This window comes from Rhodnius prolixus, unplaced genomic scaffold (genome assembly GCF_049639745.1).
Source record: "Rhodnius prolixus isolate KJV_2025 unplaced genomic scaffold, Rpr scaffold_3, whole genome shotgun sequence".
Lineage (NCBI taxonomy): Eukaryota > Metazoa > Arthropoda > Insecta > Hemiptera > Reduviidae > Rhodnius > Rhodnius prolixus.
The window spans coordinates 5156881-5172983 of record NW_027411603.1 but is presented as its reverse complement, the minus strand read 5'-3'; the positions used below and the strand labels follow the sequence as shown (position 1 = coordinate 5172983).

At 35.4% G+C, this 16103-nt stretch overlaps 1 protein-coding gene across 2 annotated transcripts in view; it reads left to right on the top strand.

Moving 5' to 3' along the window:
- The window catches only part of dpy (fibrillin-like protein dumpy), a 324918-nt gene extending 311863 nt beyond the window's left edge, over positions 1-13055 (top strand). For both annotated transcript variants that reach the window (XM_074124745.1, XM_074124746.1), the window contains 20 exons: positions 346-558; positions 854-1051; positions 1140-1337; positions 1572-1934; positions 2033-2254; positions 2958-3149; positions 3250-3462; positions 3566-3751; positions 4062-4655; positions 4730-4918; positions 5424-6185; positions 6277-6645; positions 7318-7518; positions 7756-8004; positions 8095-8280; positions 8862-9100; positions 9188-9458; positions 10265-10503; positions 11799-11985; positions 12088-13055. In XM_074124745.1, coding sequence (XP_073980846.1) covers positions 346-558; positions 854-1051; positions 1140-1337; positions 1572-1934; positions 2033-2254; positions 2958-3149; positions 3250-3462; positions 3566-3751; positions 4062-4655; positions 4730-4918; positions 5424-6185; positions 6277-6645; positions 7318-7518; positions 7756-8004; positions 8095-8280; positions 8862-9100; positions 9188-9458; positions 10265-10503; positions 11799-11985; positions 12088-12326 — 5510 coding nt within the window. In that variant the 3' untranslated portion in view covers positions 12327-13055. The remainder of the gene's footprint in view (positions 1-345; positions 559-853; positions 1052-1139; positions 1338-1571; positions 1935-2032; positions 2255-2957; positions 3150-3249; positions 3463-3565; positions 3752-4061; positions 4656-4729; positions 4919-5423; positions 6186-6276; positions 6646-7317; positions 7519-7755; positions 8005-8094; positions 8281-8861; positions 9101-9187; positions 9459-10264; positions 10504-11798; positions 11986-12087) is intronic.
- The last annotated feature ends 3048 nt before the right edge of the window (positions 13056-16103 follow it).

Genomic DNA, 16103 nt, shown 5'->3' with positions numbered 1-16103 from the left:
CTACAGTTTTGCATTAATAAAAAAAATTTACTTTCACTTATAAAGTTTCATTTTAGTTTTGTAGTGTGCAGCACAACTTATGTTTCTATTATATTGATCTATTTTAATTTGTACTGATGAGAATCTTTTCCCAGGACATTCATAAGTAAAATCTATTTTCCGCTATTTTTGTTATTCCATTAAATTCTGTCTTTCAACTCCTAGATAATGAACGTGTGGTAGTTGGACGTTAAGCCCCGCCTGAAAAAAAATAGGCGATTACTTAATTAAGTTAAAGACGCATTTGAAAATATAATGTGAAATTAGTGTATGTCCATTAACATCAGATATCTATTTCTTTCACAGCACCAATTGAAGGAACGCAAAAATGTAAAATCGATGCTGATTGTTCAAGCAAAATGGCATGTTTCAGCGGTGATTGTCGTAATCCATGTATAGAAACAAATCCATGCGGTGATAATGCGGAATGTTTGGTTGTAGACACTTTACCATTGCGTACAATGTCTTGCCAATGTTTACCAGGTTTTGTAGGTGATGCCGACGTAAAATGTACCAAAGGTATTTCCCTATTATTAATTTCTAATAGATTTTGAGTTAAATAATCGATTTTTTGTTAAAATGATAATTTTCATCTTGTTTAATATGTTGACAGGTTATTTAATAAAATGCAGCTATCTACAGATACCCTTTAAATGTCCCCCCATTATTTTTGTATTTTTTTTATAATAATTCTCAAAATATTTAAATATAACAGCAACACACAAATTTCTCTTATTATAGAGTGGTTGTTATTTAATGAATCAAACTCATTAGTTTTTTTTTTTATAAAACATTTCTTTCCAAATATTTTCAGCTCCTCAAGAAGGACCTGGTTGCTCCAGTGACTCTGAATGTTCTAGCAGTGAAATTTGCGTAAATCGGAAATGTGTGAACCCATGCGAAATATCTAATCCGTGTGCTAATAATGCTATTTGTCAACCTGTAAACCACAAAGCGGTTTGTAAATGCCCTGAATTATTGGTTGGAGATCCGTTTGTTAATTGTTATAAAGGTAATTTTAGAGTTTACATTTTGATTGGTTTTTTTAAAATAATTTTTTAAAACTTTTTTTAAAATAAGATAATTCCATTTTTGTACAGTGCCAACAACATCTCCAGAGTGCCAGAGCGATTCTGAGTGTCCTTCACCGAGAGCTTGTATCAACCAACGCTGTCAAGATCCTTGCGTTGTCAACAACCCTTGTGGAACTTCTGCTGAATGTACTACCATACAACACAGACCGACCTGTACTTGTCCTCAAGGTTGGGCAGGAAATCCACAAGTACACTGTTATAAACGTAAGATTCTGAACATTAATCTTAACTAGGTACTAAGTGTATTTAGACGTTTGGCTCATGGTTACCCAAGCCATTAAAACCCTACTTCGTAGTGACATTAGTATTGAGATGAGATTTAAAATCGCTTTAAGCCTTCAGAATACAAGGAAGCCAAAAAAAAAAAAAATTACAAGATATTTTAATTTTGTGCTTGTACGGGCATTTGAAATTATGATTTATTCTCATATGTTACAGCTGAATGTAAAGTAGACACAGACTGTGTTTACGACAAAGCTTGCATCGGCGGAAACTGTATATCACCTTGTGGAAAGATTTCTTGTGGTCGTGGCGCCGAATGTATTGCTTCAGCGCATGCGGGTCGTTGTGTATGTCCGGCTGGTACACAAGGAGATCCACATGTATCCTGTATTTCTGTAGCATGTCACTATAACGAGGATTGTGCCGATCATGAAGCCTGCGACAGACTGAACCGAGTATGTAGACCCGTTTGCGAAAGGGATACTTGCGGTCGTGGAGCTGAATGCTCGGCCAGACGTCATCAACCACAGTGTCATTGCCTGCCAGGCACCCAGGGTGATCCTTACATCGAGTGCACTGGTAATTATTCATTCATCATGTGAGATTTCTTACTTCTGAGTGCTATTCAAATTTGAGTTTTAATCGAATCTTATTTGGTTTTTTATTTAATTTCCTAGATTATAGAACACCTCTGCCATCACCGGAATGTCAAACTGATAGTGATTGCCCCTCTAAGACGGCTTGCATCAGTAAGAAATGTCAGAATCCTTGCAGTCTTCCAGCGGTCTGCTCTCCAGATCAAGAATGTAGTGTGCTGGACAGTTTACCTCTAAGAACTGTCATGTGTGTCTGCCCAGCAGACACGATTGCTTCTACCGATGGTCATTGTATGCCAATCGGTGAGTTATAATTGTTTTTTTTCTCGACTAATTAGCTCGCGGTGCTTCAGCAAACTAAACCTAGTATTGGTGTAATGCACACAGTGAGCTAAGCAGTGAAACCACCTTCCCTCAACTCCCAAAACTTAATTCCCACGCTCAGGACTGATCATCCTTCTTATATTGTGCAAAAGTCTAGCCATCTAAACAGATCTAGTCTTCTCATCAACTCAAATTGTTAATTACTTCCTTACAAAACGTACACTGATAGCCCTAACACCCACTCGTACACATGTAGGGTCTGCAAGGAATGATGTGTGGAAACATTTGTGGACCCACAAGCTAAGTATCTAAGCTCATTACCGCATACTATCTCACTTCAAGAACATATTTAATACTTGAAAGTCGCAGTAAATTTGGCGTACAGCCACTCCTTTAAAATGTAAATCCTGCCTGAAGAAAGTAATTCTTTTCCTTGCTTGTTCCTTTTTTTGACAACTTTCTCCCTAATGGATTCCCCTTTGCTTCTTCCTTCATCCTGTGATCCCCACCAACATTTAATTTCTCAGACATGACAAAAATTAATCTTTTTTTGGCAACTCATGGACTGAAAAATATCTAGGCATCTCACCTTAGCCCACTTATTGTTCCTCTCTATGAAAATTATAAATATAAATCCATAAAAAACCAATCGTAACTTTATTCTTTTTTTATCTTGGTCCAGTTGCTGGAGAAGTTGAATGTAGGGTGGACTCCGACTGCAGAGATACGGATCGTTGTGTACGAGGTAGCTGTAAGGAAGCTTGTAGAATAGATCCTTGCGGATTGAACGCCCAGTGTGCTTCAAGAATACACCAGTCTGTATGTACGTGTCCCAGTGGATATGTGGGAAATCCACACATTGAATGCACATTCGGTGAGTAAAATATTTACTTCCTATTCCTGAAAATAATACATACTTTTTAAATGAATACCAATTTTTACATAAATATATATTATTTTATTTTTATATATAGAACAAATATATCCCGTACCACAACCAATTCCTGAGTGCACACAGGATGATGAGTGTTCCGATGACAAGTGGTGTAGAAATCGAGTATGTGTAAATCCATGTGCAGCATCTTCATCATGTGCTCCAGGTGCTTTCTGTCATGCGCAGAACCATCAGCCGGTTTGCAAATGTCCAGCTGGTTTCTCTGGAAACCCGCAAAGCCAGTGTATACCTCGTAAGTGATACTGGACAATACTAGTTCAAAAAATATTTTACAATGTTTTTGGTTGGCAAAATTAATCTCGATCACTTTTTTTTTTTTGTTGTCGTTGTTTTAGCATCTGAAGCGACTGTCGGTTGTACATCTAGCACTGAATGCAGTCCCAAGGAGTCCTGTGTGAACAGAATTTGTGTCAATCCTTGCAATTGCGGACCGAATGCTGAATGTAAAGTTCAAGACCATTATCCAATCTGCTATTGTCAACCTGGATATTCGGGAAATCCGCAGTTTGGTTGTGTTAAAGGTAAGAACTTTCTTATTTTCTTGATCCATACTGAAGGGACGAGATATTCCATTTAATCTGTCTATTGGATTGCGACTTTACAGTATTTTCGCCCTTTTTTCACAGAATTTTCCTTAAAATGGCTACAATGACTTTCATTAAAGGTTGTTAGACCAAAGTGTAACTCGTAGAAATTTTATTCCTAACTATTTCAAGGAACGATTTTGTTTTTAGCGGTTTGGATACTGGGAAATTAGGTTTTCGACAAAAATGTTTGGGTAGCTAAGTCGAGAAGTTGATTAAATAATAAAATTTGAATACTTTTTTCCAGTGGGCTGTGAATCAGACAACCAATGTAACAACGACCAGATGTGCTACAATGGAGAATGCATCAATCCGTGCATTGTTGGCGATGTTTGCGGTACAAACTCAGAGTGTTATGGCAGCGATCATCGTGCTAAATGCCGATGTTTACCAGGTTTTATAGGCAGTCCAATGGTGCGCTGCGATAGAGTAGAATGTAGCGTTGACGCTGACTGTCCTTCAGACAGAACTTGTTTGCACCATCGTTGTCTTAATCCATGCGTTGATGTGCCAAGTTCACCGTGCGCACAAAACGCCATCTGCTTTGTCAAGAATCATGTGGCCGCTTGTCGTTGTCCAGAGTACGCTCCACTTGGAAATCCGCTTGCCTACTGCCATCGACCTCCACCAGCAACTCCTGCTGCTCCGGAATGTGAACGTGATGTTGACTGTCCGACCAAGCAAGCTTGTATCAAAAATTCATGTAGGAATCCATGTGCAGAACTTTCGCCTTGTGCCAGTACGGCAATGTGTAACACTTTTGACACTACACCATTAAGAACTATGGTTTGCACCTGTCCTGAAGGATGGGTACCTGATAATGAAGGCGAATGCAAAGCTGGTAAGAAGATACTTCTTTTCTATGATTCGGTTTAATAAGCTCTTCATATTTCTAATTCTCTATTATTTTTGTAGTTATTGTGCCAACTCCACCTGGATGTACCATAGACAGTGAATGTTCGACGAATGAAACCTGTATCAACCGAATGTGTCGCAACCCATGCGACTGTGGAACAAACGCTCAATGTTTTGTCTCAGATCACCGGCCAATCTGTTCTTGTATTCCTGGTTATGATGGAAATCCAAATCTTGGATGTTTGGCAGGTAAATTGCTCGTTTTAGTTCTTCTTTTTTCCTGGTTTCCATGTTTATTGCCTATCAATACACTTATGATCTTGGGCTAAGATTTTATGTCGAAATTTCAGTCCTCTAACTGAGATATCCAAATCCATGAATGTAATATAACATGCCAACTGGCGTCCTGTATGTTTTTTCTTCTCACAAAATAGTTTCACAAAAATATTGGACGATTCGCCATTCCAATTAATACTCCCGATTACTGACAGCGTTAGAAACTATCTATGAGATAGTTATTGTAATCTATTCAAGCAGGTACACTGTTGGAGAGCGAGATCTACATAGACATTTATTCAGACTAGTACTCTTAAGTAATGATTAAAATTGGAATTACAAAAATATAAATAACACATATATTCTTATATAATTTATAACATGTATACATTTTAGATTAAAATTACATTACATTACATTTTAGAAGGAAGTTATCCCTTCACAGAATTCTCTAAAACTCTAAAATTTTGTTTTTCAGTTGGTTGCCGTTCTGATTCGGAGTGTGCGTCTGGCAAAGCCTGCATCAATGGAAATTGCATTAATCCATGTGTAATCAATGATCCTTGTGGACCCAATGCTGAATGTTATGCAATTGGTACACGAGCAGAATGTCGCTGTCTGAGTGGATACCGAGGCAATCCATACGATCGTTGTTTGGTAGTCGGCTGTCGTTCGAACTCGGACTGTCCAAACGATCGTGCTTGCATAAACGCACAGTGTATCAATCCATGTGTTTATGAACATCCTTGTGCTCCGTTGGCCGAATGTCAAGTGCAAAACCATCTTTCATTGTGCCGTTGTCCGTCAGGTTATGAAGGCAATCCTTACGTTTCTTGTCGTCCAAGAGTTGAACCTGAATGTAAACAGGATGGCGACTGTCCATCATTACTAGCCTGCTTCAATGGTAAATGCAAGAATCCATGCACTGTACTGGAACCATGTCAACGGCCTGCTCAGTGTGAAGTTGTACCATCTTTGCCGGTGCGCACGATGATTTGCGAATGCCCACCAGGTTATATTTCCAGCGGAAGTGGAACTTGCCAGGCTACTCCAACTGTTACAGCCATCGGGGAATGTGTAGCCGACACGGATTGCCCTGAGGACCGATCATGTATAAATGCTATCTGCAAGGACCCTTGTAATTGTGGTCCTAACGCTGAATGCAGAGTTAAAGATCATAAACCTATTTGCTCTTGTTTACGTGGCTTTGACGGCAATCCTGATCTTGAATGTGTGAAAGGTAATTTATGTTGTTTTTTTAAACACAGTTTTAAACTTAACTAACAAAACAAATTTTTTTATAGAATTTAATGTAATATTCTGTTTTCCAGCTGGATGTCGCAGCGATTCCGATTGTTCAAGACAGCATGCCTGCTTGAACCGTGAATGCGTGCCAGTTTGCTCCCCAGATGGTAGTTCTTGTGGTACTGCTGCTTTGTGCTATGGATCCAGTCATCGTGCAGTCTGTTCATGTCCACCAGGACTTACTGGCGATCCACAAGTTGGCTGTAGACAGATAGAATGTGAAAAAAATTCTGATTGTCCAAGTGACAAAGCTTGTGTTAATACTAAGTGCGTCTCGCCGTGTACAACAAACAATCGTTGCATTGAACCAGCAGAATGTACTGTGTACAATCATATCGCCGATTGTTCATGTCCACCAGGATATGTTGGAACATTGGAAGGAGGATGTACATCTGGTAAGAATTACCAATAACTTTTGCAAAAAATAAGTAGTGTTTAATTGTATTCCTCCGCGGAGATAGGCCAGGTAGGCTAGTCATCGCTACCCAGAAAAGGTACTGTGACTGCCAATCCTTGGACTTGACACTAATTAGACAGGAGATTTAGAATTTTAGACAATTAGAATTTGGAGAGAGGTTCAAGATATTTCTTGAAAGCATCGCCTTTATAACGTCTTTTCTTTTTTCTTTTTTAATTAAAACCTGCAGAGTTCTTTAAAGCTTAGATTCTCGTAATGTATCAGTAATTTTAAAATGAAAAAGCTTTGAAGAGCACATATGTTTGTTCATAATCAAATTTATGTTATTTTATTTTTGTTTTACTTTAGCATTACCTAACCTTCATGAGCTCACATTTAAGTCGAAGATCTTTCAAATATAACAACCAAGAATTTAAAAAAATTCCCTATTGTAACTTTCTTATTGTTATTTTCATTTTTTCGATTAAACTTTAATCATCCTTCAAAAGAATTTATCAAAATAGGCATTGGGATTAGTTTTAAATTGTTTTTCCTAGTTGCTTGTAAATAAAGATTGGTAATTTTACCATTTTCCTGTAGAGCTTCTTTAACGTAGTTGAATCACTATCGAATTTGAAAAAATAGTTTGATGACCAATTTACTTTTTCAGTTGAAACTAAATGCGAAGATGATTCCGATTGTCCATCACAAACAGCTTGCATTAATAGGGAATGTGTCAATCCTTGTAATGCAACTGTACCGTGCGGAATCAATACAATGTGTCAAGTATTTGATACATACCCAGTAAGGACCATGATATGCGAATGTCTCCCTGGATATCATGGAAACGCAGCCGTTCAGTGTGATAAAGGTAAGTCACTATCTATTACTGTGTTCATATTTGTTTTTTTATTGCTGAGGAGGATGGACAAACAACGAAAAGAATTGGTTGAATAGTTTTAGAAGTATTTCAGAAGATTCCAATAAACTTCATTCATGTCTCGAAGTATTTTTATAAGAATCCATTTCTGAACGATATCATTATAAGAAATTGAAACAGAAAGTCTCGATAAGTTATTCTGAAATCCCGATTTCTTTTTTTTTCTAGTCACCGAATGTCCACCAGACAAAGGATTTGTACGTGACGATGATGGCAATTGTGTCTGTCCACCCGGTACTGGACTTAACGTGAACGATGAGTGTGAAAGATGTCTACCAGAAAAAGGAATGAAAATTGACGATAGAGGACGATGTGTATGTGATCTTGACAAAGGATTCGTTATTGATGAGCGTGGCAGATGTGTTTGTCCAGTTGAATTTGGATATACCGTGGACATAAATGGAAATTGTTCACCAGGTTTGTAGAAATATTCTTTACTCCGTTTTTAGGTACGCTTGTAATTTTTATTAGAATTAATATTCTTATTCTTATTATTATTGTACATAGGAAAACCTGAATGTACCAAAGATGACGATTGTGAAGATCATCGTTACTGTAATCCGGAAACCAAAATGTGTGACGATCCATGTACACGTAGTCTGTGTGGAATAAATGCTTTCTGTAATGCTACTAGGCATGTAGCCGTTTGTCAATGCATATCTGGCTATATAGGAGATGCATATGTTATGTGCAGTAAGTTACTATTTTTTTTCTATTTGTTTTTATAGTAAAAGATTGCCCACAAAGATGATCGATAAATTTTAGTGAACGCTTATTTTTATTGGTTTGGTTTGAAATTTACTGTATCCAATCAAGAGAATTGCTTTTCAATGTTCATCAGTCAATCTCCTTTGATCTGCTGACTTCACAAACTTCATTTTAGAAAATGTATCACAATATCTCGTGTTCCATACATTTTATCAAGCAAATTCACGTACCGTCAGCGTGCCTGATAAACTAGCATTAGTTTGGGTGTTCTATGCTGCTCTGGAACATGGTGCACTACTGGGTATATGTATCTACTTGTAACAACTTGTCTTGATTTATCGAATTTAAAACTTATCTTTACCGCGTTGCGTGTTAATAATATAGATTTTCAGAGGTCAGATCAATCTGGCCTCTATTAGCACTCCTAAAGTCTAATAGGCTCCTTGAGTTACGTTTGTCTAAGAAGTATTACTTCGATATACTTGGATTTGAAAAAAATTTCTTAATGAATTCTCTATGATGCAGATTAATAGGTACTTTACAAGACTATACTTTTTTTTTGCCAGATACTACATCCAAGATGCGAACCGATTTCCCACGTCCTGATATGGTGGTCAGCTGCCTGTCGGATGGAGTTCAAGTGGAAATACACATTGAAGAGAAAGGATTCAACGGTGTACTTTATGTTAAGGGTCATTCTAAAGATGAGAAATGTAGACGAGTGGTCTTATTGCCCAACGATTCTCAGCCAAGAACTGAAATATTCAAAGTAAACTTTGGTACTTGTGGATTGATACATGTAAACGTAAGTTTTTTTAAGTTAATAATTTTATTTTTTACGTTTATTGTTCCTAAATATTTACAATTTATTTTTTTTTTTTGTGTATCACAGGGTCAAGCCAGTTTTGTACTTGTAATCCAGAAACATCCGATGTTGGTTACGTTCAAAACACAAGCATATCACATAAAATGTGTATACACGACTGGAGAACAGAATGTAACACTCGGCTTCAATGTGTCCATGTTGACCACAGCGGGTACTATAGCGAATACTGGACCGCCACCAACCTGCCTGATGAGAATCGTCACCCAGACTGGACAAGAGATTAATTCAGCCGAAATTGGCGACAATCTCAAACTGCAAGTGGATGTACAACCTGCAAGTAAGTGCATTATTCTTGTAAATAGCTAAGTAATTTGAATACCAAAAATATTTTTAAAAAATCTTGTATAAACTATTACACGATTTACTCTTACTGTATTGGTACTTCTGCTCATATTTTTTTCATATTTGGACATTTATTGTTAAAACCACAAGAAAAGAATCTGCTGCGGAGGGGGGTCCCCCTATTACAGTGTTTACATTTTGTTACCTTCCATAGGTTATTCCTAGTCTCTGCTACGAGTGTTTACAACTCACTGGCTTCATTAACTATTTTATCTTTTGTATTAAATTACAAGTTTTTGTCATCATTGTCTTGGTAAGTCTTGTTATTGGCCAATAATTGTTAACAAGATAGTTATTTTAGAAATATATTCTCAGTCACCAGTACTTATGATTGTATTGTCTTTTAGGCTTAACCAAAATTTCACGTATATTTTGTGAGTCATTTTTATTCATATATTTTAACCAAAATTTGTCTAACTTGATATTTTGAAGTATCCCGTGTTTTATCTAACTTGTGTCTTGAAAGTTAGTTGAAATTTATACTCTTGAATTTAAATTCCTACCCTTGGCCTAAATTCTAAACATTTATTGTAATTTCATTTTTTTATATTCTTACATCACTCCTTCTAAACACTTATTAAATGGCTAACATGAAAAAGGTAATAAGGTCGTACATTGCATAGAAAGGGCATTTTTCTATGATAAATTTCACAGTTAGTTTTTGATAATCTCTAATTTCTGTTATTTAGGAATTGTTAGATTATATACGAAATATTTATTTAAAAAAAATCCATTTTCCAGGTATTTATGGAGGATTTGCACGCAGTTGTGTGGCGAAAACTATGGAAGATACAGTGGAAAATGAATATATCGTCACTGATGAGAATGGTTGCGCTACTGATCCCAGTATATTTGGCGAATGGGATTATAATCCAGAGACACAGTCTTTGTTAGCAAATTTCAACGCTTTCAAGTTTCCAAGCAGTGATAATATTAGATTCCAATGTAATATTAGAGTCTGTTTTGGCAAATGTCAACCTGTAAGTGTAATTTACTGTTCATTTATTTTTTGGTGACTGAATCAAATTCTGATGAACAAGTTAATGGCAGTTTCAGTCCATGATAAACTTTATTATGCCGAGCTTACAGACTTAGGGACTAGGTCATCTTCAAGACTAATTTACAATGTACTGTTTAACATCATTAGAGAGGGATGGTATGTCTTCTGTCTTGTCTGTTCATGGACAGAAGACACGTCAACCCTCTAATGATGTAAAACAGTATATTGTAAATTAGCCCCTGAAGATGACCTAAGTCCCTAGATCGAAAGCTCAACATAATAAAAATATATCAGGACTGAAACTGTCATTAATGTTTCATCCTACTGTAAGTGTAATTTCATTGTTCTGCAACCATGTAGGAATATTCTCATTACTCAATTAAAATCAGCTGTGTAATGCCCAACTTTACCTCACTAGTGGGGAAAAATTCCCATCAGTGTCACTCTCCGCACTAGTGAGTGAAAAAACTTTATTGTGCTTCCTTGATATAAGAAGTTTTGTTATTAAATATTTTCTGTAAAACTTTAATAAGCTTATTTAACGTAACTAAATAATTAAAAAACGAATATTAAAAAAATAAAATAAAACTTGAAAGGAATATAGAAATAAAAATAATATTTTAATAAATAATTAGATATTTTTAATTATAACAGTTAAAAAGGTTATAGTGTTACCTTATAGAAATTTAAAATGGATTCTAGTGATTCCTGTTTAGTTTTTTTTTAGTTAATAACCCTAATGGTTGCAGAAAAAATATAATATTTAACTCGAGTGTAAAGTATTTTCCTCACACTCGGCAATTTGCTCTTGTACTCGCCTCGCTTCGCTCGCTCGTGCGTGCAAACCCTGCCTCGTGTGAGGAAAAGTACTACTTTCCGCACTTGTTAAATAAATAACTATTTTTTTTTTTTTTTTTTTTTTTTTGCGCATCAACAGCTGAAGTCATTAGCGCTCGGAGCTTTTTCCAGTGCACTGCCGGCCTCCGGACAGTGTTCTCTCGTTACAGATAACACTGTCCATCACCGGACAGTGAGCTGTAAGAAGCTCCTAGGAAGAGAAAATCTAAGGGTCAGCTGCTGGATTCGAACCCGGGACCTCCGCGTGGGAGTCCAGTATGCTAACCTCATAGCTAATCCCTTCCCTATATATATAAATAACTATTCTTTTTATTCCTATATTAAAGAAACTACCAAATTAATCATTTTAAGCGCCTTGTAACCTCAAAAATGTTGACGCTGATACAAAATAATAATAAATTTTATTTTTTTTTCTAGGTTAATTGTCGTGGTTATAACGCTTTTGGAAGACGTCGTAGGGATATAGATGATAGAAATAATACTGTTGTCGAAATAGCGGAATCTGTGAATGAAGGCCAGCTTCGTGAAGAGATTACAATACAGTCGAACGCTATACTAACTTTCGAAAGGCGAGGAGAAGAAAGATTTGTTGATCCTACAGAAGGTAAAATTTAATATCTCCTTATTGGTGGCATCGATGTTGGAAAATGAGGAAGAGCCCAACTATGTTAAATTTTATTTTAATTTCATTTTCTCTTTAACCCAGCTCCCTCAGTGCAACAGATTGAAGATATCTGCGTATCAATGATTGGCTTCATCATAGCCATAGTGATCACCGCTCTGCTATCGCTTGTGGCCGTAGCAGTGGCCGTATCCTGTTGGTTGATAGCGTATCGTCGACGGCCGAAAACTGGCGGACCATTGCCACATCCGCCGGAATTTCCAAATCCATTGTTCACCACACCAGAACCATTAGCTGAGCCTTCACCAGATTACCTTTCGTGAGTCGCGACAACAGTTTAGAATTTATTTAAATACAATTAATTAAAAAAAAAAAAAAAAATTACGCAAACAACGAAGAATAATTAAAGTAATCGAAAAAAAAAAAGTAACGAATAATTTTCTTTTTAGAAATTCCCTTTGGGCAAAAGTTTTTCTTTTATTTACGTTTTTAAACTAAAATTTCTGCACATAGGAAATTTCTAATAATGGACATCTCCTCAGATGGCTTTTCAGATTTTCACAATTTATTCTTCCAATTATTATTTTTTGCTTTATATATATACAATAATATTGTACATAAATTTTAACTTTAATTTTAAAGGGTATTTACTTTCTAAATCTTTCAAAATGAATTTTTTTAAAAAAAAAAAAAAAAAATAAGAAGTCTCAAAAAAATTTACTTTTTCCTGCTCTCCTTAAGGTGTTGGGAATTATTTCTTTCAACGTCATTACATTTTTCTTGATCTTTTTTTTTTCTTGTAAGCCATTGGAGGATTTGACTTGTAAAAAATAAAAATAAAATAAAAAATTCCTATCTATAAATACATATAAATATAAATATATAAATAAATTGTAATATAGTCTTCTTAATTTTATTTTATTTTTGGAATGAATGACGGGGGAAAAAAATATATATAGTCAATGTATGCTCTTAGTTAGGATCGATTTTTTTAATGATTATCGATTATTTCCTATTTGTAATTATTTTCAAAAAAAAAAAAAGGGAAATAACTATCGATTCTAATTACTAATATACAAAAAAAGAAGAAGGAAGAAGTATGAATGCTGTTTTTAGTATATTGTTATAAAATTGATATACTGTGATCGATTGAAAAAAAATATATATCTACAAATAGCTATTATTCTTTCTACGGTGCATTTTTATAATATAAAAACAAAAAATCGTTTCATCGATTACAGTATAAGACTGCCAAGCCATTCTTTTTTTTTTTCCTTTATTGTTTTTATTTATAATTTTTTTGTTTTAAGCTTTTAAAAAGCTTGTAACTCGTTATTTTATTTTATTTTTTTGTTTATTTTTGGTTAAAATGTTCCATCTTTTAAAATAAATTTCTTGTAATAAATATAACAGTCTTCTAATACTATAGCGTTAAGTGAACATTTTTGAAAATTAATTAATAAATTTCATTTTTATTATTTTTTTATATTTTGTAAGTGCTACTGCCACAGAAAAAGAAAAAAAGGAGATTGAGTCATTAAAATTATTTGTAGAGAATTTTTATTTTTTAAATTAATTGTAAATATTTAATTAAAATAAAAATTAACATAATTGTATTATAATTTAATTTAATTATTATTATTTTTTTTTTTAAAAAAAAAGGTTAGTTGAAACGCTCGCTCAATATTTAAAAATACTGCATTTAAAAAGCACTTACAAAAAACAAACATGTTATTTAAGAATGTTTTAACCAAACCATTAATGTAATAATTAAAAATAGATTTAATAAATTTTAAAAATGTAACTGTTACATTAAATAAAAAAAAAAAAGAAATAAAAAATCAATAAATTGTGATAATATTTCTGTAACTAATAATAAATAATTTACAACATATTAAATATTGTTCTTTTATTTCTTCCTTTTGACGTGAATACGTCTTTAAATTTGCTATCATATGGAGGCAATCCAAAAAACCTATAACAAAATCGGGGGATACAGTTTGGCATTATAGTTTCGAATCTATCGTCTATATCCAAAATTAAATTAGACCCAATGGATAGCTAAACGATCAAAGAATTCATAAAGATAAGCGAGGACTTTGACGCAACACGTGCGGTGGAGGGGGAAGCGCCGCCTTTTTGAGGCGTATCGAGATTTGCAATTATGTAGTATAACTTTTGATTCGGAGAAGCTACGATGTTTTCGTTTTAATCGTCAGCTGTCGGCACAATCTATCGATTGTATATAAAACATTAGTGTAAAATAGTCGACAGTGAATATAATAAAGGTGTTAGAATAAAAAAAATATTATCAAAAATATATAATGACGGCCTGCACGCGTCGTAAAGCCAAAACAAAATACAGAGATCCCGTATACGGTTGGAAAGGACTTGCCAAGAACAATCGAATGGTAATAATAAAACACCGATATGACCGAGTCAAGCTGTGCCGTCGGGAACGTAAAAGAATGAATACGGCCGAGCGGATCAACGACGGTGTCATTGTACATCTGTGCAGCTGGGGCCGGTTGAAATTATGCAAGTGAATGATGAAATCGCTTCTACATCGACAACGGGACTGTATAGGCATAGATTGTGTTCGATCGTCGATTTGTTTCCTTGATTTCATCCTAAATACATAAATAAAAATATTTTATATAAAAAATATAACCCGTTATGGAAACGTATTCACGTACAACAAACGGCCGTGTTCATGATACAGCCACAGTTTTTTTAAATATTTATAACATGAAGACGCTCTACTTTTGGAAGGGGATTCATGGATGGGCGTTGTAAAAGTTTGTCTAATCGTTTGGGGTAATCTTAAGAGGAGGTATGGGAAGACAGTAGTAGACAGGTGTGCAGTGTACTTTTATTCTGAAAGGTACCATAAAGGAGCGGACAGAGCTTTCTGGAACTGAATCTTGGTTCCTAAGGTAGGACAAAGGTAATAGTCATTAGTTAGAAAGAAGACAAAAGGTAAGAGGCTTTTGTTGGGTATAACCACGTTGATACTTCCAAACTGAGAGATCATTGGTTACTAATAAAATGCTGTCGCATGTTAGAGAAAGGAGTAAAGGAGAGATTAAAAGAGGTGAGTTACACTTTCAGAGATTCAGTTCAGTTCGGTGCCCCGCTGACGCTTAGAACTGCTAAAAGAGAGATCCAGCTCCGATTTCGATCGAAGATGGCCGAAGAACAAAGAGGAAAAGCACAAGGGAAGCAGTGGGAGGTGCTTGGAAATAACAAAGGAAGACTCCCCACCGATCTGCCTAGATCAACAGCTGTGGCATGCTTTAGATTATTGACGGGGCATGATTACCTTCAGAAGCATCACCACCGAATTGGCATTAAGGACAGTAGTATCTGTGTGCTTTGTGGAGGAGATGTTATGAACGGACCTGCTAGCATGCTCTCAACTGCAGGATGTCCGGGACAATATGCCCACGGACCCACACAAAAAAAATAATATTTTATATTGGGCTGCCAGACGTCGCATGGCCGAAGTAGCCATTGACCGTGAAGGCGTAGATAATCAATGAACACTTTCAGAGATAATTGAGGCTGCGCCTTTGAAGGTGCAAAAAACTGGCTTTCGTACAATGTTCAGTCTGTTCAAAATTGTTCGTTGTCAGGTCTAAAATGAACTTGAAATAGCCTCTGTGGATGTGTGGCTTAATTTTCTACGAACCAGTTTGGCCTGTGTATGGAGGAATATACTGGAAGAGCTATTGATGAAGCCTAGTTTAAGGATTTATTGTCCTTACTACCCTATATACCCCCTGTGAACCACGTATTTTATCACCAATTGAAAAGAAGTGCAGCAACAGAAGAATCTGGTTTATTACTGGGAAGTTCTGATGAAGAAGAAGGAAGTGGATAAGATGTGAAAAGCATTCATAAAGAATATAACGTATTGTCTTAACCCATATTACCAGATTTATAGCATTATAATATAAGCCTATCCCACATATCTTCCCAAATCAACTAAAATCGAATATTGCAATAGTGGCCCAACCCTCATGTACTAGCAAGAATTGTTTGTTTTAATGTACCAATTTATTGCATGAATGAAAACTAGGTACTACACTGAAATATAT